General features: G+C 31.4%; 4 protein-coding genes across 5 annotated transcripts; 2 read left to right on the forward strand and 2 right to left on the reverse strand.

Moving 5' to 3' along the window:
- Positions 1-119: 119 nt before the first annotated feature.
- On the forward strand, positions 120-1,824 carry LOC122518348 (prenylated Rab acceptor protein 1). Its single transcript, XM_043637232.1, has 4 exons — positions 120-396; positions 542-775; positions 895-1,094; positions 1,198-1,824. Exons 1-4 carry the CDS (start codon positions 332-334, stop codon positions 1,302-1,304), a joined length of 606 nt encoding a protein of 201 aa, XP_043493167.1. The 5' UTR covers positions 120-331; the 3' UTR covers positions 1,305-1,824.
- A 1,641-nt stretch (positions 1,825-3,465) lies between these two features.
- LOC122518350 (wee1-like protein kinase) lies at positions 3,466-6,821 on the reverse strand. Its single transcript, XM_043637234.1, has 4 exons — positions 6,301-6,821; positions 5,559-5,883; positions 4,597-5,479; positions 3,466-4,487 (listed from the first exon to the last, which is right to left on the reverse strand). Exons 1-4 carry the CDS (start codon positions 6,539-6,541, stop codon positions 4,152-4,154), a joined length of 1,785 nt encoding a protein of 594 aa, XP_043493169.1. The 5' UTR covers positions 6,542-6,821; the 3' UTR covers positions 3,466-4,151.
- A 1,391-nt stretch (positions 6,822-8,212) lies between these two features.
- Positions 8,213-10,124, forward strand: LOC122518351 (RISC-loading complex subunit TARBP2-like). 2 transcript variants are annotated; one of them, XM_043637236.1, is made up of 3 exons: positions 8,213-8,304; positions 8,464-8,847; positions 8,935-10,124. In XM_043637236.1, exons 2-3 carry the CDS (start codon positions 8,503-8,505, stop codon positions 9,553-9,555), a joined length of 966 nt encoding a protein of 321 aa, XP_043493171.1. In that variant the 5' UTR covers positions 8,213-8,304; positions 8,464-8,502; the 3' UTR covers positions 9,556-10,124. The 2 variants fall into 2 exon arrangements, with proteins under 2 accessions (XP_043493171.1, XP_043493172.1); XM_043637237.1 differs by lacking the exon at positions 8,213-8,304 and having other exon boundaries at positions 8,464-8,541; positions 8,633-8,847.
- A 53-nt stretch (positions 10,125-10,177) lies between these two features.
- Positions 10,178-27,887, reverse strand: LOC122518349 (dynein axonemal heavy chain 5). Its single transcript, XM_043637233.1, has 34 exons — positions 27,798-27,887; positions 27,375-27,614; positions 27,130-27,287; positions 26,497-26,720; positions 25,920-26,197; positions 25,538-25,711; positions 25,208-25,437; positions 24,922-25,121; positions 24,631-24,854; positions 24,254-24,429; positions 23,962-24,144; positions 23,473-23,871; positions 23,139-23,383; positions 22,806-23,048; positions 22,560-22,723; positions 22,217-22,477; positions 21,906-22,134; positions 21,144-21,817; positions 20,262-21,067; positions 19,965-20,172; positions 19,507-19,893; positions 19,272-19,444; positions 18,816-19,182; positions 18,556-18,750; positions 18,331-18,469; positions 17,972-18,248; positions 17,451-17,892; positions 16,008-17,365; positions 12,365-15,942; positions 12,065-12,291; positions 11,673-11,984; positions 11,153-11,604; positions 10,784-11,078; positions 10,178-10,614 (listed from the first exon to the last, which is right to left on the reverse strand). Exons 1-34 carry the CDS (start codon positions 27,885-27,887, stop codon positions 10,228-10,230), a joined length of 13,995 nt encoding a protein of 4,664 aa, XP_043493168.1. The 3' UTR covers positions 10,178-10,227.
- Positions 27,888-27,974: the final 87 nt, after the last annotated feature.

Genomic DNA, 27,974 nt, shown 5'->3' on the forward strand with positions numbered 1-27,974 from the left:
CAAAATTTCGGATAAACAAATTCAGTAAAAAAATGAAAATTGAAAATTAAAATGAAAATACAAATTTAACGTTACGAGTTTTATTGTCATTACTTCGTTATAAACGCTGCAATCATTTTTGATTAAATGATAGATAAGATATGACTAATATGTATTTCCAGAATGTTTACACATGCATATACATGCACGCCCCCATTTTATTTCGTTTTAATTCGACTTGTGGTCGAACTGAAAAATAACTACAACATAATTTTGTAAAATGTAAAATATTTTTATTAGGAAATTGTTTTATTTACTTTGAAATCTGGTGCTGCTCGTATTTTCTAAAACAATGGACACGAATATTACAATTTCAGGAGAAATGCAAGCTCCACCACTTAAACCTAATATAAGCGGGTAAAGAAATATTTAAAATATATTATAATGTTTATACATATTGTTTATTATTTATTACCATATTTGTATGGAAACTATGCAACATATTTTATGAAGAAAGATAATTGAATATAACCTATTTTGTATATTTCTTTTGTACCATTAGATCTAATTTCTTGCAATTACCACAATTTCAACTTAGTAAATTAGAATATCCTCAAGTTCAAGCATGGATCGAACATAGGAAAGCTAATATCAAACCGTGGAGCTTATTTTTAAATACCAATTATTTCCGTTCACCTCCAAGCGTCTCAAGATTAAGTAAACGAATTGTTAAAAATATCGAATACTTCCAGAGCAACTATCTATTTGTATTCATTGGATTATTCATATATTGTCTGTAAGTTTTATCAACAATATTTATAATGTATTAAAATTATTGAGTAAAATTATGTTATTTTTTTACATCGTATTGTAACATTTGAAATATGAAACGTCATTATTGCAATATTATTTTAGGATTACATCGCCTTTATTACTTATCGCTGTTATGATACCTCTTGGAACTTGTTATAAAATATCCAAACGACATACTAATGAAGGATTGTCTGTTTTTGGTCATAAACTGACTTTAGCTCAATTATATTTGTTAATAGGAATTTGTTCATTGCCTATATTTTATTTGGTTGGAGCTGGAGCAGTTCTTTTTTGGGTACTCGGTAAGATTAAGATAAATTATTATCTGTATTGCTGCTACTTAATATTTACAGTGATGCTAAAAAAAAATCAGAATAATTTAAAATATATGTAAATTTATTATAGGTGCATCCTGGTTTTTAATAACACTTCATGCTACTTTTTATAACATTGACTCAGTTTTATGTCCCGGGCAAGAGGAGCTTGATGCATTAGTAGTTCAAGAAGTGTAAAGATAACTTAAGTATGAAATTTGTGATTATACGAAACAGGTAAATGTTTTTTTATAAGGACAAGAATTTTCGTATTTTATTGTCATATAAAAATATAAAAAAATATGTTCGTTGAAGAAGAAGAAAAACGAAAGACAAAGAAAAAAAAATAAAAGAATTACGAAGCTCAAAACGCTTCCTCATGTACTAAATTGTAAATATCCCTTAGAGCATCATCTATCTATATAAGCGCGGGAATTACCAATGTTTTGCACTCAGAGATCTACCTCTAACATTATTATTATTAGTACGACTACTACTATTTATTATTGTAATTATTATTAGTAATACAAAAATAATATAATATATTTATAAAAGATTAAAAGATATTAGTTTTCTGCCAGGAGTCAAGATCCACCCTAATTGGCACATATTATTATAAGTTTCCAGTGTTTTACTTACCTAATTTATATGGGTAAGTATTACGATGGATTAACTTAAGTCTAAATACAAAAATAAAAACAACGATTTACAAATTTAATTATACTTATGCTAAAATTATTACAAAATTCGTATTAGATTATATATAATCATTATTGTAATAGAAGCATCTTACAAAATTAATATTCGATTTACTTCTAAAATTAAAATCGAAATGAGAAATAAGTTTTAATGAAAAATTAAATGCTTATGTTAGTCAAAAAATGTTTCTTTATACTTTCTAAACGAACACAAATAAAACAGAAGCAAACTAAATTTATACCATATAAGACATTTTTTTGAATACTACAAAGGCTTGTTACAAGAATTTGTTTTGAAATTACAACGATAATAAAATTATATCCTATACATGCTATTATACATTCTATTTCAGACTTGCATTCCAATATTTATTTGTGAACAACGATGCGAAATAAATGTGTAAAAAACGAAAGGTATATGTATACATAATTTTCTAAATACACTATATCACAATGCAGGAATTATATACATATATTATATATATATGTATATAAATATAATATATGTATATAATATATTGGAACTGATGCGTATGTAACTATGATGATACTAAATTTATTTGTCTCTCATGCTAATGGAAAGAACTTGACAATATTTTTTTTACATAGAAAAATTGATTCATTTTTAACAAAAAACATGGTTAGTAATTACTCTTAAATATCTTATATGAACATAAGGATACTACAAATATAAGTATGATTAAATATTTTTAATATAAACAATAACCTTGGTAAAAAAGTATTATTTTATCAACTTAAAATTTATGAGATAGTAAGTTACTATTTGATTGTTACAACCTTTTCTTTGTCCTTTATTATATTTTAATTACATGCATCCAAAAACTGATATAATAGGTCTGAAAGATATAAATTAAAAATACATTAAATATTATCGTTTGATTTTGTTTGTTTGTAAATGAGCTCAGTCGCAGCCAGAACAAAAATTCCAAATGAATTTTAGTCGTGTAAAGTCTATTATTTCGGATATGCTATTCTGATGATAATTAGATATTATGAATTGTCCCAATCATATACAAATAATTAATATTAAATTAATATGTAAGCCTTTATAAATATTAATACATGAGAAAGAAAGAGAAAGGAGAGAAAGAGAGTATAGATTCTAAAAAAAGAAAAAAAAAAAAAAAAAAACCCAATAGTTCTTTATCATTGTGATTCTTAGATTTAACTAGTCGAAGATTAGGCAAGCTTTATTTAAAAAGAGAAACAGAGTGTTGTTAATGTCAACGAATCATAATGAATAATAAATGTTTTACGAGTTAATATTCAGATAAAACATTTAAATTAATTGTGAACATGCAAAAGAACTATCAATTTATAAAATTGAAATAAATGTAATAATTCATAACACACAAAATAAAAATAAAAATAATGAAAGATAAGATTTATGTACACATCTTTGAAAAGGGAGAAAAAATAAGAAAATCAATAATGAAAAAGCAAATTCACACAAAGTCAGCTACTAATTAGTTGTATACAAAAGGAAAAAGCTATGTTTTAGATAGAACACAGCTTAATTTCTATTAAACTGATACCTTTAACCCTTGGTAAAATAATGCTATTTAATATCTAATAAAATGAAAGATTTGAGATTATGAAATTTAAATGGAAAAAATATTTTTAAAGTAGGATTCATTTACTGGATTTGAAAACGTTAAGTGCACAGATTTATTTTGCACGTAAGTTCGAAAAATGTACAACAATCATAATCAATCATATTATGTAATAATGTTGTACCAAATTATTTTCATTAACCGTATTATCCAGTAAAAAAGAAAAAAGTGAATATATTCGTAACAATGATAATCAAGAAGAATACAGTTGTGTAATGTGAAATATTACATGTGTTTTTTATTTTTTTGTTGAGATATTCTGCGAAACAAAAGCTAAGGAAATTTTCTAATAAAATTCTTAGTTTTTGTATAAAAGACTATATACCAGTCTTCATCACAGTAAAAAAAAGATTAATTATAGTTTCATGCAATTACACACTGCACTTTATATCATTGAAATATTATCATTGAATCAATTGTTACTTATAAATTACACTTAATATTGTTTCTTCTTGTTGATTCCCAAATCCATTTATATTTCTAAACAAGATTTAATAATAATAAATCTATTTTATAAATAAAAATGAAATCAATGTTCTATAATATTACAATGACATGAAAGTTTGAGAGTTGGCTGCTGCTTACCCTTCGAAAGAAACTACAATTAATAGGATATCACAATATTAAGATCAGATGCTTAACAGAAATATCATTCTGTAGCATCTTTATCTTTGTTTAACTTTTAATAAAATGTAAAAAGCAATAGATTATATTCAAAAATTAGTATTACTATTGCTACGATTGACCTTTTTGCCAATAACTCTGTTCGATGTCCTATGTTCTATGCTTGATGCTTTATTCGTTGCAGATCTTAATCTATATCCACCAGAATTAACTGTATTATTTATTGCAGCTACGTTAGGAGCAAACGTTTTGATACACTTAGCTGCTTCTTGTAATTGTTTTGATAAAATCTCATTCTTCAACTTTTCAGCATTTAGTTCGCGTCGAAGCTGAGCTTTCGTTTTATTTCCATATGGACATAGTACTCTGTGTTGAATAAGAGATATGGCTGATGGCCTCATTTCAGGATTTGGATGAATCATCAACTGCAAAGAATATTAATTATTTCTTTTTAAATAGTACTAATAAGTTATTATTTTGTTCTGCTATTAAAACTCTGATTAACGCTATATTAATTAATTATTAAATGTTTACCTTTAACAAATCATTGAGATCTCTACTATATGCTGGTAATTCTTTCAAATTTCCATTTCGAATATCATGCCATTCGGGACCATTTTTGGGAAGCGGTCCACCACCTCCAGCTTCATATACTGTAAGACCCAAGGCAAAGATATCAGCTTTCGTTAAATGATTAAAATCTTCGTGTAAGATTTCGGTTGGCAAATATCTACAATCGCCCTCTTCCACTTGCGGATTACTAATAGATGTTACGTGGCCTAAATCTCCAATTTTATATGTAATTTCCTCTTCAACTATTTCTTCTTCGTCAAAACCATCATCCGCAGAATCATAATTAACAGCAAGTAACCTTTTTTCCTTAGAAATAAATATATTTCCAGGTTTGATATCCATATGCACTAACTGAACACTGTGTATATATCTTAAACCTTCAGCAACGTGTAATAATAATTGGCGCATTTCTGTTTCAGAAAATTGTTTCTTTTCATTGTGCAAATTTAATATGGCATCCGCCAAACTACCACCATTGCAATATTCATTTTGTATAATCATATGATTATCTTCTGCCCACGCTGAATAATACCGTACAACGTGTTGATGCTTGCCAAGAACAGCGTGAGCATATACTTCGTTTAATGCATTTTTTTCATTGATACTTCCAGCTATAGGTTTAATACTTTTTTTAATAGCATAAACACAACCATCTAATCTATTAATACATTTATAAACAGAACCAAATTCTCCAGTACCAATCAAACCAAGTTCATGGAACTCTCTATGGTACCTGGGAATGTTGGATTCGTGTAAAGCAACGCGTTTAGTTGGTTGTTCTATTTCATTGTCAGAATCCTCGGAGTCAGCGAGATCAAACTTATTGTTAGGAATGTCTGGGGATCTGAGAAATAAAAAGAAAGCAAAATTAATAATATAATGGGAAACAAATCTTAAAGCATAGTGAATAGTTTAATCCGTACCCATTGAGACTGCGTTTTGATCTGCTTCTTTTTCTTGCTGTTATTAACATTCCACTTGGCGTAAAAGGATTAACATTGGCTGCAGGTTTATCTGGTTTACCTTGGTAACTACTAGCTACAGGTCTAGGTTTCTCCAATATGAAAAATCTAGAACATTTGTTAGGAAGCGGAGTATGCATTGTACTTTTTTCTATCAAAGTTTTAGGCGTAGCTGGTGAATCGAACAATCTCAACGCTCTGACGCGCTTGTATGGAGGGCTACAAGCTAAAGACATTTTTTGTGAACTGCCAGTTTCACGAGATGGAATTTTTATACCAGTAGGTCCTATATACAAATTAAAGGATTAAATATTAGATATCAATTTAAATAATTGATATTTTATAATTATCTTTTTATATCAAACTAATTAAATGTAGAACAAGTTCACCTTAATGTTTTGACAGATACACACACACACACACACAACAAACACATATGATTCCATTAAAAGTTTGTCCACATTATTTAATTAATAAATATTAAAAGAAAAAAAACAGATGTACATTGCAAGACAAAGCAGAATGCATTTTAAATAGCAACGTTTCATTGATAATACTCTTTCCAATTACAAATGTACTAATGTTTGTTTACAAAAATGTAAAGGGTGTGTTGTGTGTGCTCACATACATTTCCATATACACACATTATAGATACACATAAATGTTATAGGAGTTAAATATATATATTTTTTAAATTTCTAACCTGTCACACTAATGGTCGGTATTTTGTTATTATGAGGTATTGTAAAACTATCATTGAGATCACTGTCGGGTGAACTATTATAAGACAATTTTTTCGGTTGTAGCGTAGATAAGGAATACTCCGTCGAGGAATCCAAAACATCTTCGATATCGCAACTTGAATTGTTTCCGATGCTGCTTATATTGAGTTCCTCGTCTTCAATATCACATGCATCAAAATGCAACTTTCGCGCAACTTCCATGACTTTATTTTGTCACCATAAGTCTTGTCGTATACAATTATCTCGTGTGAAGTTAAATTTTCACACCTAAGAACAGACACTAATTCACAATTCTTGACACACGTTGGAAGGGCTCATTCAAACGAACTCGTTCGTATAAAGGAGCGTTCGTTATGGCGGGTGGCACAAGCTTGAATACGAGACACGTTATTTTCGTAATATTACTATTTTTTTTTTATTTCATTTTATTTGATCCGTCTACCAATTTTTGTCTTTAGTAAAAAATATTGATTATTAATAAATTTATGTATCACCGTTTACTGATTGATCTAACAATTATATTATAACGATAAATTTATATTCAATTTAGATTTACATTTATATTTAGATTCAACAACTACGTTAACAATGGCCGTCCGCAATTATAACATCTGCTTATTTTATGAGATTTTTAAATAATCTTTTAAAATATATATCTAGAGAGTTATATTTTATATAGCATAATATTTAAAAGATTTAATTACCTTTAAAGAAATATAAATAAACGCTTATTCTTTAGTTTTTAAACGTTTAATGTTAAAGGCAGGATAAGCAAAATGTTCCTAGAATTCCAAAAGTTCCTAGACGATTTAAACTTGTAATTGATTTTCGGATAAATCATCTTGTACGTGTTATTCTTTTTTGAGACTTTTTAGGATTCCAGTTAGGATTCCAATTTTATAATTTAAAAAGAAATTAGTTTAATAAGTCTATAGAATTATATTAACTAGGGTTTTAAATTATTTATAAAATATTAGGATTAATGGTTTATATATATATACTAGACGATTCGAATTTACAATAATGGTTGCTATATATTTTGAACTATTTTATTTAAACGTAAAATATTTGTTATTTTGACAAATAAAAATATTTGCATATAAAAAAATATACGAACGTTTAAGTGAACCAGAAAATTAACAGGTAAATTTTGAAAGATATTAATTAATAAATCATAGTAATAATAAAAATTTAATTTCATGATAAAATGAGACAATAAACGAAAAATTATCCATTTGAAAAGTTATATTCCTAGATTTTTCAAAATTAAAATAATGTGGCAACAATGACAGCAACAATGCAACTTGTTTGATAATGTAACGGTTTTTTTTAAATGTGGTGATGATATAATGCAGTCAGATAAAATTAGATATTTAAAACTAGATTATATATATTAATTAAACGAATTTTTTATTTCATTTTTAAAATATTCCTATTAAAATGCATGCAAAAAATTTACGTAGTAGAAGAAATAAAATTGGAATACAACAAAATAATTTAATTACTTTGTTTTTTACATTGTCTTTGTTATTCTTATCTGACTACAGGTCCGATTTTTCGAAAGTAGTAGAGCTGTTATTGGTAACAAAAGTTTGAAAGTTGGTACTAATTGATATATATATATATGTTTGAATGATTATTTTAAATTTTACTCTTAATTGGGGAAAAAGAATTTAATTTTTATATATTATTTGAATGGTAACAAAATAAATATTCATTTCTTTCTTATATTAATTATGGAACATTGTAAATTACATTTTTTCATTTTACTATTAATTGATTTTCTCTTACTTTCTATTTCTTAGGGCTGCCATCTACATATCTTAATTATTTCATATTTTTATCTATATTAAAAATAAAAATAATATATAATAAATAATTTTATTATATTTATTTAATATATAATAAACACACTTAGTTGGGGCACGTTAATTTTTTCAAATTCTGTATACTCTTGTTAACAGGTAAGATAAAATTAAATATTTTACTTATGTCTGTACTTAATTTTACTATGTGACAAATTTATTTTGTTTCATTTATGAAATTTAAAGATATTGGCTAATAATTTATAAAAATGATTGATATTATCTCATTTAATATTAAAACAGCTGTTTGTATGTTAGGTTTTAAGGTTATGAAAGTTATAAAATAAACGAATAAGTATGAATAAGACACCAGTATCAATTCTTCAAGAAATGATGGTAAAAAAAAAAATGATACCAAATTATGATTTAATACATGATGGTGGAGGCACGCATGTAAATACTTTCACCTATCGTGTTTCATGCGAAGGACTTACTGCAACAGGCACAGGACGTAATAAAAAAGATGCTAAACATGAGGCTGCCAAAGCTATGCTTGAAAAAATAGCAGCTCATAGAGCTTATCCTCAATTACCAGCATCACCAGCACAATCTCCTGTAAGATCACCTATACCAACAGTCGTACCAGCTTCTCCAAGAATTCCACCAAATGAGCCTTTTATAAATGCGATAGGTGCTTTGCAGGTATTTACTTATTTTCAATATTATGATAAATATTAATTATTAAAATTTACATTATATAGTAAATATAAATTTTCTTATATTTCACAGTCTGTGTGTGGAGACAATTGTTTGGAAGAACCAAAATATATTTCTATTAGTGATGAAGGTCCCCCGCATGCAAAAATCTTTACTTATCAATGTATACTTTCGATGTTTAAAGAAATAGGAGTTGCTACTACAAAGAAACAAGCGAAACATGAGGCAGCTAGAAAAATGTTAAACCGTATAAAAGATCTTGTTGTGATTAGTTATCCAGAACTTTTGAATGACGACTACGATGTGGTAAACAGCAGTTCCAATGCAAGTAAAATTTCACAGAAAAAAGTTAATTTAGGCCTTAAGATTTCTGAATATCATCTTGCACTCAAGAAATTTATTACGTTAATGGAAAAAGAAATCTTGACAGATTTAAAATTGATCAAACTCGATATGGATAAGAGTGAATTGCCTGATGATATTTTAAAGAGACTAGAGACAATTTTAACGCCACTAGCCATAAGTTACAATGTAACATCATTAGTTTCTAACGTGTCAGATAATTTTATAGTTTGCATAGATCTTGATACTTCTCCATCTATTGTACAATGTGGCATGGGGAAATCTAAAGAAGAAGCTACATTTAAAGCAATTGCTGAGATCATTGATTGTCTTATAATACTTTTAGAATAGTAATTAGTACCTTGCATGCATTACCAAAAGACTTATGATGAAAGATTATGATGAAAAATTGATTTTTACTAGCCAATGGATGTTTTAACTAGTTAACTGTGTCGCACCGCTTTGAAAGTGAAGAAATAATTTTTTGTTTTATTCCGGCCTGGCCACGAGTATACTCGTCATGACACAAAATTCTGGCATTTCTCCATGACGACTATATTCGTCAAACTCAGTTAACTGGTTAAAAAGACAGTAAGAATACAAAATAAATAGTTATCGTATATATATATACATACCGATCTTTTTAAGTTTTTACCCCTTGACATGCAAAATTAATGGAATTTAATGCAATCAAAAAATACTATTTTATTTCGCTCAACTTCGTTCAAGTTACGTGAAAACTGAGAAAGAGTACATTTTATTATTAAATTTGGATTTTTGTTAATTTGATTGAATTTTATTAATCCACTGACGAGTCAGACTCGTCAAAGCTTATAAAATGAATGACGAGTCTGACTGTGTCAAGGGGTTAACTTAATAAATGGCTGTGCCGTAATTTTTAATAAAAAAATTAATATATATACAGTAATAATTCATTATATTACCTATTTTTTTTCTATTGACTTTTACAAAATTAATTTCATTATGTATTTTTATTATACAAACAAATTTATTAATTTTTATTCATTTGATGTCACATAACAAAGCTACTCCGCGCAATGTCCAATGGCGAGGATTATGATCTGTTTGAAAATCAATAGAACCAACATATTTTTGATCTGTTCTCTGAGGTTTTCTATATATAGGACATTCATAAAGTTTTGGATCCTTTCCTGCTGTAGTATTAATCGCATATATATAAATAACAGGCATTTGTTCATATAAGACTTTGGGTTTACTTTCTATGAGTTTACCAGCCCTACGATCAAGAGATGCACCCTCCAAAAATAATCCGTGTACATAAACTCCTTCTTGAGGTTGTTCTTTAATATCTTCTTTATTAAAACGTGTTATAAGATTTTGTAATACTACTGAGTCTAGAGCCCAACCTTTGTGCGCTCTGGTGACTTCCTAGATTAAAAAATATTGTATTTTTATATAATTATTTTATAATATATATATATATATAATTTATTTTAATATAATTATTTTTAGGAAAATTAAAAAGAGAGTTGTAATTATTTTTTTATATAGGATGTAATTATTAGATTAATTATATTTCTATTAAATGTATACATACTTGTCTCATGGCTGTTAAAAATCCTTGAGGATTAAAGAAACCTGTCATCCAAAATACCTTTGATCTCCCATGAATACACCAGTGTCTAAATTGATGATCTCTTTCTAAAAGTTCTGTATACCAAAATCCTAATGTAGCAGATTCCCAAGAAACCTTTAACCACTTTTCTGGTATACGGGCATCATACATAGAATCTAATGATTTACGCAGTCCCTGACTCATAATGATTGTACCTTCTATAGCTAACTTTAGATTTGTTAATGTACTGTAAACTTCTTTGATGACTCTCGAAATTCTTAAAAGATATAATATTTGCATATCATATATATTTACATATTATTAAAGAGACATCTAAGGTAAAAAATTTACCTGTCTATTTCTTGTCTTAAGAAAATATTCATTGGTAATAATGCTCCCATTCTGTGAAGAGCTTCTTTAACTTCAAAAGAATTGTATTGTTTTGGTAATTTGGATAGCATATCGTTCGCTAATTTGTAGACTATGGTCTCTCTAGTTTCACCACCTTGCGCACCACCTTCTTTCGGTTGGACACTGAGAATAGTATCCAAAATTCCCTTAGCTGTATTTATTTGATAAGTGATATCCGCATTTGGATGGAGTCCAAATACTTCTGGATTGTCAGTTGTTGGAAGACTGTCGATGTAATCTACGTATGCTTGAAGATTTCGAGTTTGCGGTACTTTGTAGCCACGATAAAATTCGAATCCAGGTCGTAAAAGTACATCGCAGAACCATACGTGCGTGAATGTTGTTAATAAACGTTTGTCAAAATCATCCGTAACTCTACCGCCGTATTGAACCTGTTTTTTTCAAAATTTTACAGTGTTAAATAACACATCATAGATGAGATATTATCAATCTATTATACCTCTCCGAGCATGTAACAAACTGTGGGCCAGGATACACCTTTTTTGGGATCCATATCGTCAAGATGATTTTGAATAAACTGTACGGAGGCTGCGAAATCTGCTTGATTAAATTCGTAAGGTATATTCCAACCGAGCGGACCGAATTTTCTACGTTCCTGTACAACCGTATGCAAAAATGCTACAGCGTATAATAACGGTGGCCACTGAGATTGTGTACTATAATCTAACGTGTCTTGTGTTACATTTTGATAAGTTCTTTTTAAACTAGCTCTGATACCTTGGGGTGGTTCGTTAGTGAATTTAATTGCCATCTGAAATCGCATCTAAATAATATCCTGTATTTATAATCTAATGTTGGAGTAACGAAATATTTGTTGTTTTTAGTATAAACCTGTAGTAAACCAATTGGAAATTGAGGATGCACTTCTGTTGTCATCCATAATCTGAAGGCTTCGTGAACGATATCCGTTTCAACGAGTGCATCCATTACTTCTGTGCAGAATGGTAAGGACAAATGAATGTTTTGTAAAAGAACCCAACCACCTGTATTCATTGCATCAGTAATCATTCGACGTGCATGGAATTCTTGTCCTTGACCCATGGAAACTGATTTTAATTCTAAACAAGAAATCGATTAAAAGATATATATTATTTGATTCAATATTTATTTGATTAATATAAATATTCTTACGAATAGATTTTTGTTTAGCTAGTGCAGTAATTTGTGGACTAGGATCCGAACCGATAGACAATAAACAAATTAAGGGGGTTCGAACTTCCGATTCCAACCAAGTTGCTTCCAAATCCAAGATTTTTGCTTCTCCATATTCTCTGCCTAAAGATTCGACGACGTAGTTTTTTGCTTGGGATAAAGTTCTATCCGGACTCCAGGATCTGATAAGTAACAATTTCCTAAATACGTCTAAATTTTTCTGATAATCGCACGGCAATTCTTCTTCTTCCGGTCTTTCTTTCTCGTACCAAATACGCCATTCCTTCTCGTTAAATTCTATTTTAGTTAAAATATCTTCGAAGCTATTTAATTTGCTAATTTCGACTAAATTAAGCCACGTTATGTCGAGAATCCACTTGAATGGTTTTGGTGTCACTGCATTGAGATCCAAAGATGCACCACCTTTTATGAACGCATTGAATTCCATATGGGAAATCTTATCACGATGGCAATCGATTTTCATTGCTAACATTAACGTGAATAACGATTTATGTCGTTCGTACAGACTTCTCAAAGTGAAAGCCCATACTTCGTATGTGAGATATTGTAATATCGTATTTATCCTTTCAACAGTGATAGAACTCTTGACTGATCTCGTTATAGAATTGTCGAATAAAGTTAGAAATTGTTTTAAAGAATTTTGATACATCACGTTGACGTTACTCATTTCTACGATTAAAAAGTATAAAATAGATCCTCTAGATGCAACCGCTCGAAATTCTTCTCGAGCTAACGTAATTTTCTTTTCTGTCAGAGCCGATACTTTTAATTTTTCGTTAACCGATTCTGCAGTCGATTTAGTTTCTTGAAGTACTCCTATCAATTCTTCATCGTCCACCAAAGATCCTTCGGAGGATGTAAGCCTGTGCAATAAAGTACCTTCAAGTTCTTTCATGGAACGTTGATTCGTCATGACTGATTCAAACAGAGCTACTCTTTCAGCTTCTAAATCAGCTTTCTCCATGAGTATAACACGACCCAATAATTGATCTTCCAGACCCAACATCGTCACAGTAAAATCTATTATCGACGTTTTGGCTGAAATTTCAGGACTGTAAGCAGGATTTGGTAACTTGGTTGTAATGTAAAGCATAAAACCAGGCATCACATCGCATTCCTTGTCACCGACAATAACTTTTTCTATAGAACCGGATTTGATAAAGTTCTTTTCAAGAACGTTGTCGAGAACAGGATCAAGTTCTTCAGCTACGTCTTCGATCAATAAAGGTCTCCCTAATGATAAACTATCTTCCAGATGCGTACGAAAATATTTGTGATTCAGAGAAGTGATTTGCAATTCATTGGAACATTCTTTGTTTTTAATCCACATTTTACCTTGATTTTGAGGATCCACCAATAAAGGATACGACGAGGATTTCGTAACTATTAATGCGTTTTGTACGGATAGTTCGTCGTTTGGTAAACCTTGAAGTGTCCATTCTGACATAGTTGCTGTATCGACCAACATGTGAGTTATACTCAAATGTTTCGTAAATGGTATTACTTTTGTTGTTAAAATATCCATCCAAGCAGTTACTAAGTTACTTCTATATTGTTGATTGTAAGGACCACAGTATGATAAGAAACCTGTTGCTAACAAAACATCACCAACTAAACGTCCTAATTGCAATTTGAAATCTTTGCTCTGTTCAGTCCATCGAACCTTTTCACCTCCTAATCCATTGATAAGAGTAGTCGCTGCTGTCATTTTTCTTAGGCATACATTTGCAGCATCGGTTAACCTTTGTTTCTCCGAGACCGCAGCATCGTATTGTTCCTTTACAGCTTGCAATGCCATTTCTCTTTCCGACAATTCCCTCTCGGCATTTGCTAAATCCTCCATAGCTACTTTCAATCTTGCTTCTTGTAAAGCTAGATTAGCTTTCAGTGGTAGTACTTCTTTGTTAACCGAATGGAAGAACGACATAGCTTTTGTCCACGATAACAAACCTGCTACATCCCCGCAAACTCGTCTGGCTGTTTCCATATTGTAATCTTCCATTTTGAAATAAGGTTGCAGTAATTCGACCATCTCGTTGTTGATTATATCTTTCGGATAATTTTGCAATTGCAAGAGAAACGTAGTACTAGCCATTAACTTCAAGGATTCCGCCCACGAAGGTTTCGGACATTGCGTGGAAGGATCTGGCACAACTGGACCTATTTTACGTTGAAACAGAATCAATACGCAATCCATTATTCTCATTATAAGATGAGGTGGTCTTCCTAGTTTTCGAACGGTCGCTATATGAGCAGGTTTGATGGTATTTAAAGCAGCTTCCGCTTCCTCTAAAGCAGGTTTCGCAGCTTCCAGTTTTTCCTCTGCCAATGCTTTTTCTTCGGCTATGCACGCTACCAATTGTTCCGCTTTTTCTTTCACTTTTTGTACCTGATTTTTAAAAGCTTCCGCTTGCGTAGCTCTTTCCGTAACTTCTAGCAAAACCGTTTCCGCTTTTTCCGACGCCTGAACCAATTCCCTTTCCATTAAAGCTAAATCCTTCTTTAAAATTTCGACGGATATAGAAGCTTCCTCGAGTTTAGCTAATCCAGTGTCCATTCTTTTCGCACCCTCTCCTAACTCGTGTTGCTTGTTTCTATAAATGTTTTTATAACCACCGATAAAATTGAGATAGGATTTCGGTGTTACGTGAGTTGCTCGACGAAATCGTTGAAAATAATCCATCGAGGTTTTAGCTACGATATCTTGAATAGAACCAAGAGCATTGACGAGTTCGTTTTTAACTTCTTTCGTACAAGCGATTTCAAAGTCATGAAGAAAATGTTTGGCGACCAAAACTAGTGCATTTTTAGGCCACGGTTGGAACCAATCGATCGTGCAACCGGATATCAATGCTGGAAAGCGTTGAGCTCGGTTTCGAAATTTTTCTCCTACCGGTGAGAAGCAAAAGACAACGTGTAAATTTTGACAAGTCCTTTGCAAAAAGAAATCCATCACTAGCTCGTTGTTGATCGTTCTCTTAGGATTTTCACGTTTCAGTATTGGCGTCAATTCTGATATGATCTCTGCTTGTTCGTCGCGAGTAAATAAATTGCTTATTACACCGGAACTCAAAATGTTGTTTAGATATTCTAAAAATCCTTCCTCCTTTATATCAAGATCGGTGAAAATAAATGTAGTACCTTTTCCCTGTGCCCCACAAGATCGATAAAGGAATCTCAAATCCTCCAGAAAGTTTGCCACGTTGTAGGATCTTGTTAACGTTATTTGAAATGTTTTGTATCCAGCGATGAAAGATGACAATTTAGTGAGACTTTGTTTACCCGAACCACCCACTCCCACTAACATGACATTTCCCTTCGGATGTCTTATCACTCGAGAAATTTTTACTAGATGTAACATAGCATCGGGAAAAAATACGAGATCCATTCCGGCACCTCGTTGCATTTCGTTAAATTGTGCCAGAAACATTTCCAACCTGTCTCGTAATACTTGTTCATCGTAAACAGGTTCATAAACTTTTGGTAATTCCACATCGGCGTCCTCGTTTTCCTCACCGGTTGGTTCAGGTGCGTCCCTGTAATAGAAATATCAATGTTCGATAAAAATCAAACAAATGATCTTTCGCAATTAGAGTATTACCTCATAAAATCAACGAACGCTGGATTTGGTTTAGTCATCTCGACGTAATCATCGCCTAAAATATCTTTGACAACCTGAACAACTTGTTCCTCGAACCAATTCTTATCCGATTGCATTGTAAATCTGTCGCTAAAAACTCGCATGCATTCGTGTTTCCAGAGTGACATTAACACGCTTTCTTTATCTATTACAGTTGACAAAGTGCCGACCATTCCCTGCCAGATTCGTGACAAATCTCGAAGACTGAAAACGTAATGAAATTTAGCCGGAGTTGGTAACAATTTTGTTCTCGTTCTTTCCCATAAGATTCGAGTCAACGGAACTATTTTTTTAATCAGATTTCTGACTTCGCTAGAGAAGCCTCTTTTCGCATTGTAGTGTCCCTCACCGAGTACACTGAAAATACGATCGATCGATTCGTTGTCGGGTAATGTGCAATTAAATATTGAAAATTGTCGTTTCAATCTCGAAGGTATGTCATTTCTTCCTCCACCAGGATGACACATAGCAGCAACGAATGTGACGTCAACAATTGTTGTAAAGTCGCCAGGTTTTTCCAAGGAATAAAAACCCTTCATGTCCATGGTTTGTCGTACAATTTCGTTGGTAACTTGATCACCCCATTCGTTTATTTGAGGTAAATTTATGTCGTCCACGAAGATCAACATCTTTTTACCACCCGGTGGTCCAAATGTGTTTCCCATACGTTTTTCCACATAACTTTCGATGGTCTTCTGAAATTGGCACGGACTAGTCGCTGAACTAAAATTAAAGGATCGGTTCAAGGTCGTATCTGGGTTCGCTTTTTTCATATAGGACTTCATCATAACGGTCTTAGCAGATCCTTGTTCACCGATTAATAAAACAGCTTTATCTTGTCGGCCTATCAAATCGATCAGATACTGAATCCGTACATTATCAGGAATTGGTACGAGTACATTACTGTAATCAGGTGTTGAATACTCGGGATATACATAATTCGTTACCATACTGGTCCAAGTATCCCACTTGCCTTTTTCGCTAACAAAAAAATCAAAGACCTTCGCGTCAGGATAATTCTCTGATTTTGGAAGATCCCAAGTTTGAAAGTTTTCTTTCAGAAACACGTCGTATTTTATTCTATCGGCTGTTTCCAAAAGTGCACCCATACCCCAGATCAAAGCAAAAATGTAAAGACGTTTTAAATGTTCCGCAGTTATTGGTTGGGATCTGTCTCTCTCGTTGTCGTCGTCTTCGTCATCTTCCGTAGATATTTCTGGTGGTATTAATCCTTCGAGAATAGAAAGCATTTGTTGAACAATATTACATTGTAAAACATTGATCGCTAATAGAAGCGTTTGACTTGACCAAGAATATACCTGTGAACAAAATCAAAATTCTTACAATATTTTTCGAAGAAAATTCTATAACAATTTGTTTTTTTTTTTAATAAAACAAATATACCTGAACAAAAGAATCGGTAAAACATTGTTCTAAAGTTTCTCGTTCGAGTGTTGACCGACGTTTGAGCCATGCCGTAACTACTGGGTTCCAATCTAATCCTGACGAACTCATGTAAACCATACCGTTACGAGAAACGGTTGCAGGACTAGCATTGTCAATGTCCTGAGGTTCGAAAATAATTTTACAAGTAGGTGCCATCGGCAAACGGTCGCCATTGGCAAGCGTCAACGTTTTGTTATCATCTAATACGGAATTTAAATTTTCAATCCATATACTATCAACTGGTCCATCAAGGACCATCCATACGTGTTCGCCTTTTTTCAATTTCAATGTTTTGCGCCAAAGTGCCGAAAATATTCCATCCGTCCAATCATTGGTAGCCACATCCAAACGACCAAACATTTGTGCTGCTGTAATACTCTTTGGATTCATTCTCATTTCTCTGAGGAACGTATTATTTGTATAATTTATTTATACTCTCCTTATATATGTATTTATTAAATATTATTTTTATCAATTACCTGTGATAATCACCGGATTGGGTCAAGGCTTTCATCAGAATTTGTATACAGGTTGTCTTTCCAGCACCGGTTGGTCCAAGAGTCATAATCCCATGTCGTACTCTTTGAGTCTCATAAAGTTGAATTAATTTTAAGACCCACGGTGGATGATAAATCAAAGAAGCTTCTTCTACCTGTTGATTAATTGCTGTCTCTAATTCCGGATACGAAGTTTTTTCCAATGCTTGATTAGGAAAAAGATCTGCTACCAATGATATAAAAAGTGGCTCGTCTTCGTCTACAAATAAATTTATCATCGATAGTTCAATTATTTCTGCAGGAATGATTGTATTGAAAATTCGATTATTAATTATATGAACCTATAAGTTTTGAAAGATTCATGTCCCTGAGAACACGCATGACAATGGTGCTTTCCGAATCTTTAGAATTCACTCTCTTTGCTGCACCCAATGTTCTAAGCACCGACAAGATATTTCTTAAACCGAAATCGTAATGAACCTTTTGGGGAAAGATAAAGTATAATTTTAACTTTAGAAATATATATATATCAATGATTTATCAAGAAAATTTCGATAAACACTTACCTGTTTGGTAAGTTGTTCCTCGCACAGTTTATAAAGCGTATAAAATTTACGAGCAAGGGTAATATTTTCTAAGAATCCACAACTGGCCAATTTTACTCGTATAATAATCTGCCTGTCTGGTACCATCATTGCTACAGTACGAAATTGTATTTTTAAATTTTCGGGAAGTTCTTTTCTACCAGCATATCCAGGATTCTAAAAAGAACAATATGTTTAGAATAAAACCATGAATAATTTTGTATCACGTAGAAGTGCAATACCATTGTAATAAATATCCCAAGTTCAGGACACATGTCTATTTGATCACCATCGGTGAATACAAATTGTTTTTTCTTTTCTTTCTTAGCAGCTAAGACAACAGCAACTTGTTGAGCAGCTACGGATAAAACTGGTAATTCGATTCTATTGAATTCGTCGAAACATCCCCAGGATCCACTTTGAGCCAATCCTTTGTAAATTCGTCCGAGTCCTCTATAATCCATTTGATCGGAACAATTGAATACCACGACGTATTTTGCCAATGTTTTTCCCATATCTTTGACAGTTTCGGTTTTACCAGTTCCTGCAGGTCCGCATGGTGAACCCCCCATTGACATAGACAATGCTTGTGCTAATGTAATGTAGCATCTAAAATATTGGAATTAACCAAAATATTTTTTATATTATATCAATAAATATTTAAAATTACATATGAATTTATATTTAACAAATAGAACCTGTCTGTTAATGGTGTTATTACCAATCTCTCGGTACACCCTAAATATTCATTTTGATATACAAATTGCACATCCGTTATTGATATCATTGTTTTATCAATATCTTCCTTAAAATAAAATCTGCATTGTTTCAACCATTCAAAATCGTGTACAGAACGTACGTTAATGCGACACTGCAATGAAATTGATATTGTAGAAAATAAATTACGTTTAATGTTAACGTGATTATACTTACCAGTATATCAAAAATATCACGTTGATGTACATGTATAGTGATCAATGTTTCGAATTTGGTTCGATCGATCTTGGACAGATCTCGAGTTGTTTGATCGATCAAGGTGTTTAATAAATCTAGAAATCTATTATTTGTTTCGCTCATGATCCTCTTATCCGCGCGTGCTTGTGCTAAAGCTAATTCAGCATCTCTTGTCCAAATCATTTGAATTCCCAATATTCCTACTTGTGCTGGCATCTTGTTAAGAAAATTTAATAAATCAAAACTTATGTCATTCATCATCGAGTAACCTTGTCGAATGATGGAATGCAAGGATTGTTGAGACGTTTGTAAAAGTTGCATCAACCATGTTTCTACAGAACCTTCGGCTTGCACAGCTTTTTCTAACTGTAAAAGTTCAATTCTTCAATATTGTCAAAGTAATGAAATTATTACAAAAATGTATGTTAGATACTTGCAGTTATAGTTTCACCTTCGGAGGAAATAATTGCAGTCATTTTATTGTATTCAATGTCGTGAAATTTAACATATTTTGTATTATCAAAAATCGACAACAAATGATTTTGTATAGTGTGAGAATCCGATGCTTGACCAAGTATCTCCAAAAGTGCTGGATCGGAAACGAAAAAGAATCTTGGAAACATCATGCGCTTTTTTTCCAAGTATCTAAATATAAACAAAAAAAAATGATCGGTCACATAGATTATTAATATAATAAAAAAAAATTATAATAAAACGTATAATAATATTTTGACCCGCTAAGAGATTTTTGACAAAGTTCCAATTGTTCTTGCAAATGTGGTAAAAGTTGTTTCAACAGATCATCCCCAACGCAACATGGTACAACGCCAGGAGTTTCGTGAGCCCTTTGCATAATTTTTTGCCAACTCTTATCGATTTTGCTAAACCTTTTAGCCTCTTTGGGTAATTGTTTAGCAATATCACCGCCCACAAATACAGCCTCGAGATAAACCCACATATTTTGTACGAGTAACCATCTTTCAAGGATTTCGTTCGTGTTCGAAAGATCTGCAAGCCACTGTTGTATCTGTTTACGGAAGGGTGCGTTGTATCTATTCGACATCAATGAACCCAAAATCATTAAACTGTCTTCCAATTGTCCAATTGTTTCCGCTGTGGTGTCCCCACGTAACAATAATTCTCCTCGATTGTTAAAAGTCATGAATGTTAATTCGTGAGAAGACCACTCGTTAACTACCGTTCTTAATTTAGCTTCGATATCCTTTTCTTTCATAGCACTGATACAAATGTCTTCGATATCTTCCTTGTATTTTAACAAAGGTGCCTCGAGAATATTCTTCAAGCAAAAATTTTCGTTGTCCAGATCGAAAGTGTAACTCGTAACTTCGACGATTCTTTGCCAATGGCGCGGTTTCATGGCTTTGTTCGCCATTAATTCCAACAACGGGCACATGTCGTTGAAATCGTCTATTGTCTTTTTCAAAGCAAAAAATGCTGGCCATTCTTTTAAACCTTTCGGTAATTTACGACACCGATTTTGAAATTCCATTAATTCGTTGTTGATATCCTCGATGTTTACCTATTTTTTTTGTTTTGTAAATAAAAGAGAACGTATGATTCAAATGAAAGATACGAAATCAATGGATCATTCTTACCTCGCCCCAAGGAATATCGTAATAACTGCTGACCCGATCTATCACGTCGTTATACAATTTATACAATTTTTGCAACAAATTTAATTCCTTACGAATTTGTGTAAGCTCGGGATAATCCGTAATTGGTAATCCGAACAATTCTTCACCGCTTTGATACGTTTGTAACTTTCTCCACATGCCGTCAAATCTGTTCTGAAACAGAATTTGTCTGTCCGAAGCGTCGCGAGGACTTAAACCAGGTTGCATCGGTCCAGTTGATCTGTATTCCTCGCAATACATTTCATTATCAATACGGAACTTCTCGAGATTATTTCTCAAATCATTTTCAAACTGTGGTTGTAGATTCAGTAATAAAACATGACTTTCTTGGGCACGTGCCAATAATTGTTGCCAAGTGTATCGAAGATTGTCCACTTGTTCCAAACATTCGGGATCAACGGGGACCTCGTATCTCGTGACTATGTTAAAAGCTTCTTCGATGGGATCAATTTTAAGTTCCATGTCAACTTCCTGTTCACGAATTTTCTTCAAAGTATCCATTATTAAACGTACGTCGTCCAAATCACGTATTTGTCGATCCAATTTACGTTCCATTTCGTTGATCACAGCGTAAACGTATTCCATTTCTCTCCTATACTTCTTTTTCATGGCTTGGCCAATTTTGTGAGTGGAACCTGTTATATATTTGGAAAATTGTTAAACTACAAATATCATATTTTTTGTCGATAGAATAGATAAATATATTAAGAAAGAAAAACTTGCTCTTTATTTCAGTGTAAAGCCCATATTTCAATCTTTCCGTAGAAACAGCAATGGACGTTCCGATAAAAACCATGTCGGGTTCTGTTATTAAAAAATCTTCTAACTCACCGTGTTTTCTTAAACTACTTTCGAATTCTGATAAAGAAACTTGTAAAAGTTCTCTCATACTTCGTTCGTTTTTCCATAAAAATTTATATGGTTCCCATCGTTCGAAAAAATTTGACAAATCCTAGAGAAAAAAAGAAAACAACGAAATTCCTATGAAAGTGTTTTCTTTTTACGAATTTTTGTAAATCGATCAAATGATTTACTTGTTTTAATTCTTGAGTGCAATTGTTCAACATCGATAATATTTTAACGATGTCTTTATTTTCCGTAACCATCGTATAAAAGTTTCTTTCTTGAACGACAAATATCGGTTTCTCTTCGGAAATCATTTTATAAAGCCTTCGTCTTCTAGTTTTCAAATCTTCCGATTGTTCTTCTTTTTTTTTCCTAACGTCTACTTGAACGCGCGTTATTACATCAGCTAAATTCCTTTTAATATCCCATTGCAAATCTTTCCAAGAATTCTATAAGAGATTAAACGTTTAATTAAATATAAATAATTATTAATTATTACACACACACTCCTTTTTTTTTATATATTTTTACCTTAGTGCTTTTAACATTCCATTGTGAAACACCTTTCGTAACGCTGGTAATTATTCTCCCAGCAGAACACAAAGTTTCTTGTACGTCGTTCAAAGTTGGTTTTACAGTCACCGTTGGAATCATCAAAGTTGCGTGCAATAAAAACACAGGATTTGGTAGACACTCTAATAAACACGAACGATAGAAAATTATTCTATGATTATGTTTTAATTGTGTACGTTTATTCACTTTATAGAAATTATTTACCAGGATCTGTGTTACGAACGAAACGTTTTCTAATTGCATCCAAAGAAGCTTTGGTAACTTTGATCAAAACGTCAACAACTTTTCTTGAATAATATCTTCTCATCTCGGACATCGCATTTCCAACCATTTCTTGCATTCCTTTCGGTAAACTATCACCAATCGTTAATAATTCATGAGGATTATCAAAATAAGCCCAAACGATTGACCAATCGTGTTGCTGAACACCTTGTTCAGCATCTTTTTCTAGTTTTTCTTTTAACATAAAATTATTATCGTTATATTTGTTTGATACAATCTATTTAAAAAAAAAATGAAAGAAACATATATCTAAACCTTCTAGCAAATCGAATTGATCAAAATCGGCGAGCTGTTTGAAATCAGCAGCTGCATTTTTAACCAAACCCAAAACTTCTTCTACAGCTTCTTCCACCATCATACTTTTGCGATACAAATCAACTGCCCCGGTTCTACAAACTTCTTCCGTCTTTTCAATAAATTCTTCTATCGTCCACGGATCGTTGGAATTTGGTAAGGAATGCAAAGTAATTTTTTGCATGCTTTCCAAAACGTGTAGAATTCTGCCCAACGAAATGGGGGTTTTTATGAAGTCTCCAAAAAAGAAAAAAAAAAGACAAGAAAAATGCAATTATTTTGTTTCATTCTATACCTGTTGGAATATACGTCATGGATTCTAGTTATGAGTATATCAAAAATCTTGATTTGTTCTCTCGTATTTTGACAAAATTCGTTCCAATTCGGTTGGGTCCATGTTAAATAAGTCAAAGCAGGTTCGAACAACGACGCAACGTGAACCAAATGTGGCAACAAAAGTGGCCTAACCTCTAATTTAACGCGTTTGGCCGTCGTTACGAATTCCTCGATCACCAATTGAAGAGAATTCGCTAGGATCGTGAAATGATCGCGTTTAGACAATATCGCAAGTGCTACGATGGGAACGTCAAAGTTCAATTTTGCTAAACAATCAGCTTCGCGAAATAAAAGAACGATTCTACTTTCCAAATTGACTTTGATTTTTCCTGTCTTCTGATCTGTTGTTAACAATGGCCTGTTATTCGACAACAACAACAAATAAATCACGATTATTAATTAATATCTGTTTTTTTTGTGTCCTAGAAAAAAAAAAAAACAATATTACCGTTTTAAACAATCTTCGATAATCCATGAATTTTGATGCGTCCAAACTTCCGAAATGTCTGATCGATATTGGCTTAAAACAACGAGTGCTTGGGTATAACGTTTTTCCAAATCTCCAGCTAATGGCAACGTTTTTAAAACTGGGTGACTCGTAACAGAAGCAGTTAATTCGTTTAAATGTACTCTGAAAACGTTTGCATGAGAAATAGGATAGAGAAAGAGATTTGTGTTATCTGATAAACGTCATTAGCAATTTAAAACTTCGTTCTATAGTATTTCGTTGATTGGCTCACATTAACGAGTTCGCCCAAGTTAATCTTCCAGCTATAGGTGGCATGTGCCTAGGCAACGGTGGATCGTTTCGTTGTTTTTTAAAAAGTTTAACAATTCTTTCGATTTCTCTGTCGCAATACTTGATCACTATGTTATACTTTTCTTCGAGTCTGGTTAATGGAATTTTTTCGCTAACCTTTTTACGTAAGACAAAGGTCATTTTGTTAATGATAAATAAATTAACAAGTATATTCAACCCTTTCGTTAAGATTTATTTTAACGAGAGTATCATTTTGTGGTATAGGATTCCTTTGATGGGTTAATTAATCATTTGAATTAATCGTATATGGAGGGGGGTTGTTAACGAAAGGGTTAAAATAATATTTGACTTTACTACCTTTTCGAATCGTGTTAGGAAACGTATACCTTGCGGTGTTTCCCATACATCTGCATAATTATTTTCTATGATATCACCAATGTTCTTCTTTAAGTTATCCGTTTTCACCATAAACACGTCATAATCTGTATCGAATTCCAAATTTCTAGGGTCTAAATAATCGTAAGATTTGTTGGTGGCTATTTTTTTTGCTTCTTCGAAAACTTTCATGGCATCTTCTAGAGCTGAAAACAAAAAGAAAAGTTAAATATATCATCGTATTCTAACTCGATTGATTTTTTATTTACGTACATTCTCCTAACAATAATCCTTCCATTCGTCTCTCGAACAAATTTTGATAATCTTCGATTAGATCGAACATCGTTACGATTTTTCTGATCCTCGAACAAAACGAATCGAATCTTCCAAAAACGTGGGTTTCGGAAAATGAAAATTCTTGTTCTGTCACGGCTGGTGAACATCTTACTAATCTGTACGTTTCTCTATACGACCTTTTTAACGAGAATAATATATTGTAAATAAAATAATTACAATTTTTTATTTATATATATATAAAAATATTTATACAAATAATTACTTGTTCAATTTCAAACAATGTTTTAATCTCGATCTAACGGCCAACCTGTCCTGACCCCAAATAGTTTCTCTTCCCCTTTTGGTAACATAATCACGACAAGCAACTATCATTTGATTCGTAATTTTGATCATCAGTGAACTAGTTCGTTCCGAAGTGTTATAAAATTTGGACACACTGTAGATCAATCTTACTGTTTGCAGTAAAGATATTAAAGAATCTTTCATTTTGACCTATAAACATTTCTAATCAATTTTTATATGTTTTTTTATATATATTATTTTGAAGATTGTATTGACCATAGAATTTTTGTTTAAAGGATTATTATCTTACAGGATCGTCTAGGTATAAACAATGACAGCATTTTTCTAAAGCCTGAATAAACTTTGCATTATCTTTTGCTTCGTTGTAACAATAAGTTACTTCGTCTTCTGCGTCAACCCAACTTTTGATGTAATTCGAACGAACAACTTGCAAACAAAGAAGCGACATTCGTACTTCGTGATCCTGAAAATCAAATAAATTATTAAATTATTGTAATTTATAAATTATAATTAAATTAAATTAAATTATTATAATTATTATATAATTAAATTAAATTAAATTATAATTATAATTATTATAATTAATAAATTATTAATTATTATCAAATAAATTATTAAATCTGAAATGAGAAAAGTGTTGGAGAGAGTAAAAAGTATATCCAAAGTTACACCTGTAATCGACAAACAAGCTGACTGAACTGTGCACCTCTTCGTTTCCAATATTCCAATTCTTGTTGCGGCCCGGAATGATCGTTTTCCCTTTTAACTTGTTTACTTTCTGCCATAAAATCTTTCAATTTTTTAATCCACACTTTGACTCTTTCCTCGACTTTAGTAACGTTACTTGTATCGGACATCAAAACTTTGGCTTCTTCAAAATTGTGCACGTTTATCATGAAATTTTCACCGTCGTTGAATATGTTTCCTTCCGAAGCTATATCTTCGCATACTGTAACAAAATAATGTATAAAATATTTAATATTCGTTAAACACAAACTGTCAGATAATTTTAGAAACGTCTTGTTCTAGGTGTCATGATTTATTTAAAAAGAAAACATGCAATTTCACAAAATCTAATAATATTCAGTTACGTATATAGTATGAAAAAAAAAATAAAAATAAATAATATTATTATTATATAAAATCTTTTTTAATAATTCTTAACTCAAGTGACCAATTGCAATGAATATAAACTTGTCAAGAAAAACTACAGTGAATCTGTTTGAAAATAAAATATAATATCGTAACCTTTCAATGCACTGCAAAATGATCTGAGACCAGGTAACAAAAGAGTTTTAATCATCGGACAATCATCTTCTCCTTCACCAACGGAATGTGCCAATGCTTCCATAAAAACATTTTCTACGACACGTTGAATCGATGGTATGATACCAATTTTCATAGTATCTATGATACCCGTGTATAAATCTTTTTGAAAACCTTCTTCTGGTAATTGCTTAGAAAGATTAATTCTAATAACAAAAGTACGTGAGATTAATTTTCAAAAATTCAAGTATAATATCCTATAATATTCAATGTAAAAAAAGCAAACAGTTATTATATAATAACTGTGTTATATTATATAATATAATAATATAATATATAATAAAATATAATAATATAATAATATAATATATAATAATATAATATAAAATAATATAATAATATAGTAATAAATAATATTATAATAATATAATAATATAATATATAATAAAATATAATAATATAATAATATAATATATAATAATTTAATATAAAATAATATAATAATATAGTAATAAATAATATAATAATAATATAAAATAATATAATAATAAAGTAATAAATAATAATAATATATAATAATATATAACAACTGTGTATTATTTATATAAATAATACCGAAACATATAAATGCAAACTCCTGTGCAAGGCACCTGCCAACCATCGGTCAAAAAAAGTTTCTTTTTCGTAGCTTCCTTTGTCTCCTTTTGCAATTCTTTGACTTTTGATGTCGACGTATTCGGTGCTAATCGTGCACATGTAGTTTTAGTTTGAACCTGTTAAACTAATATTTATTTTTTTGTACAATCAAATGAAATCAAAGAACATTATTAATTAATCGGTTTAAAACACATCAAATGAACCGTATCAAGCGGACGAGGGGGTTCCACTTCGACGACTTCTTGATAAAACCATACGAGAGTCGATTTCATGTGTGGTAAAAATAATTCATTGATTTCGTCCAACATGTCGCCTTCGAAAACGTGATCCATTACTTCGTGACGCGCCAATTGGGTTGCATCCATCAAAAGTTGAAATGCAAATTCCAAACGCGGATCCATTTCTCCTCTTCTCGCTTTCCTTTCGCATTCTTCTTTGCGTTTCTAAAAAAAAAAAAAAAGAAAAATATTATTAGAATGATAATAAATAATCGGAATATAAATTCATATATTATTATTATTTTTTTTTATCAATTTTATACAATAAATATAAATGAAGAAAGAAAAAGAAATTAAAAAACAAAGAACTAATATTATTCGCGTTTGAAATTGAACCACCAATTAGACCTGAACAACGTCACCGGTTGATTCATCTTCACTTTCATCATCTGAATTATCTGATCCTTCTTGGACCAAACCAGGTCCTTGTACGAACATCTTTTAAACAGGTAAGTAACGAAACAGGTGATCCTGCTCCTCGAGTATTACTACTAAGAATGGTTTAGCTATTGTGACTACTATACT

This window comes from Polistes fuscatus, unplaced genomic scaffold (genome assembly GCF_010416935.1).
Source record: "Polistes fuscatus isolate 324 unplaced genomic scaffold, CU_Pfus_HIC Scaffold24, whole genome shotgun sequence".
In the NCBI taxonomy this organism is placed as follows: domain Eukaryota; kingdom Metazoa; phylum Arthropoda; class Insecta; order Hymenoptera; family Vespidae; genus Polistes; species Polistes fuscatus.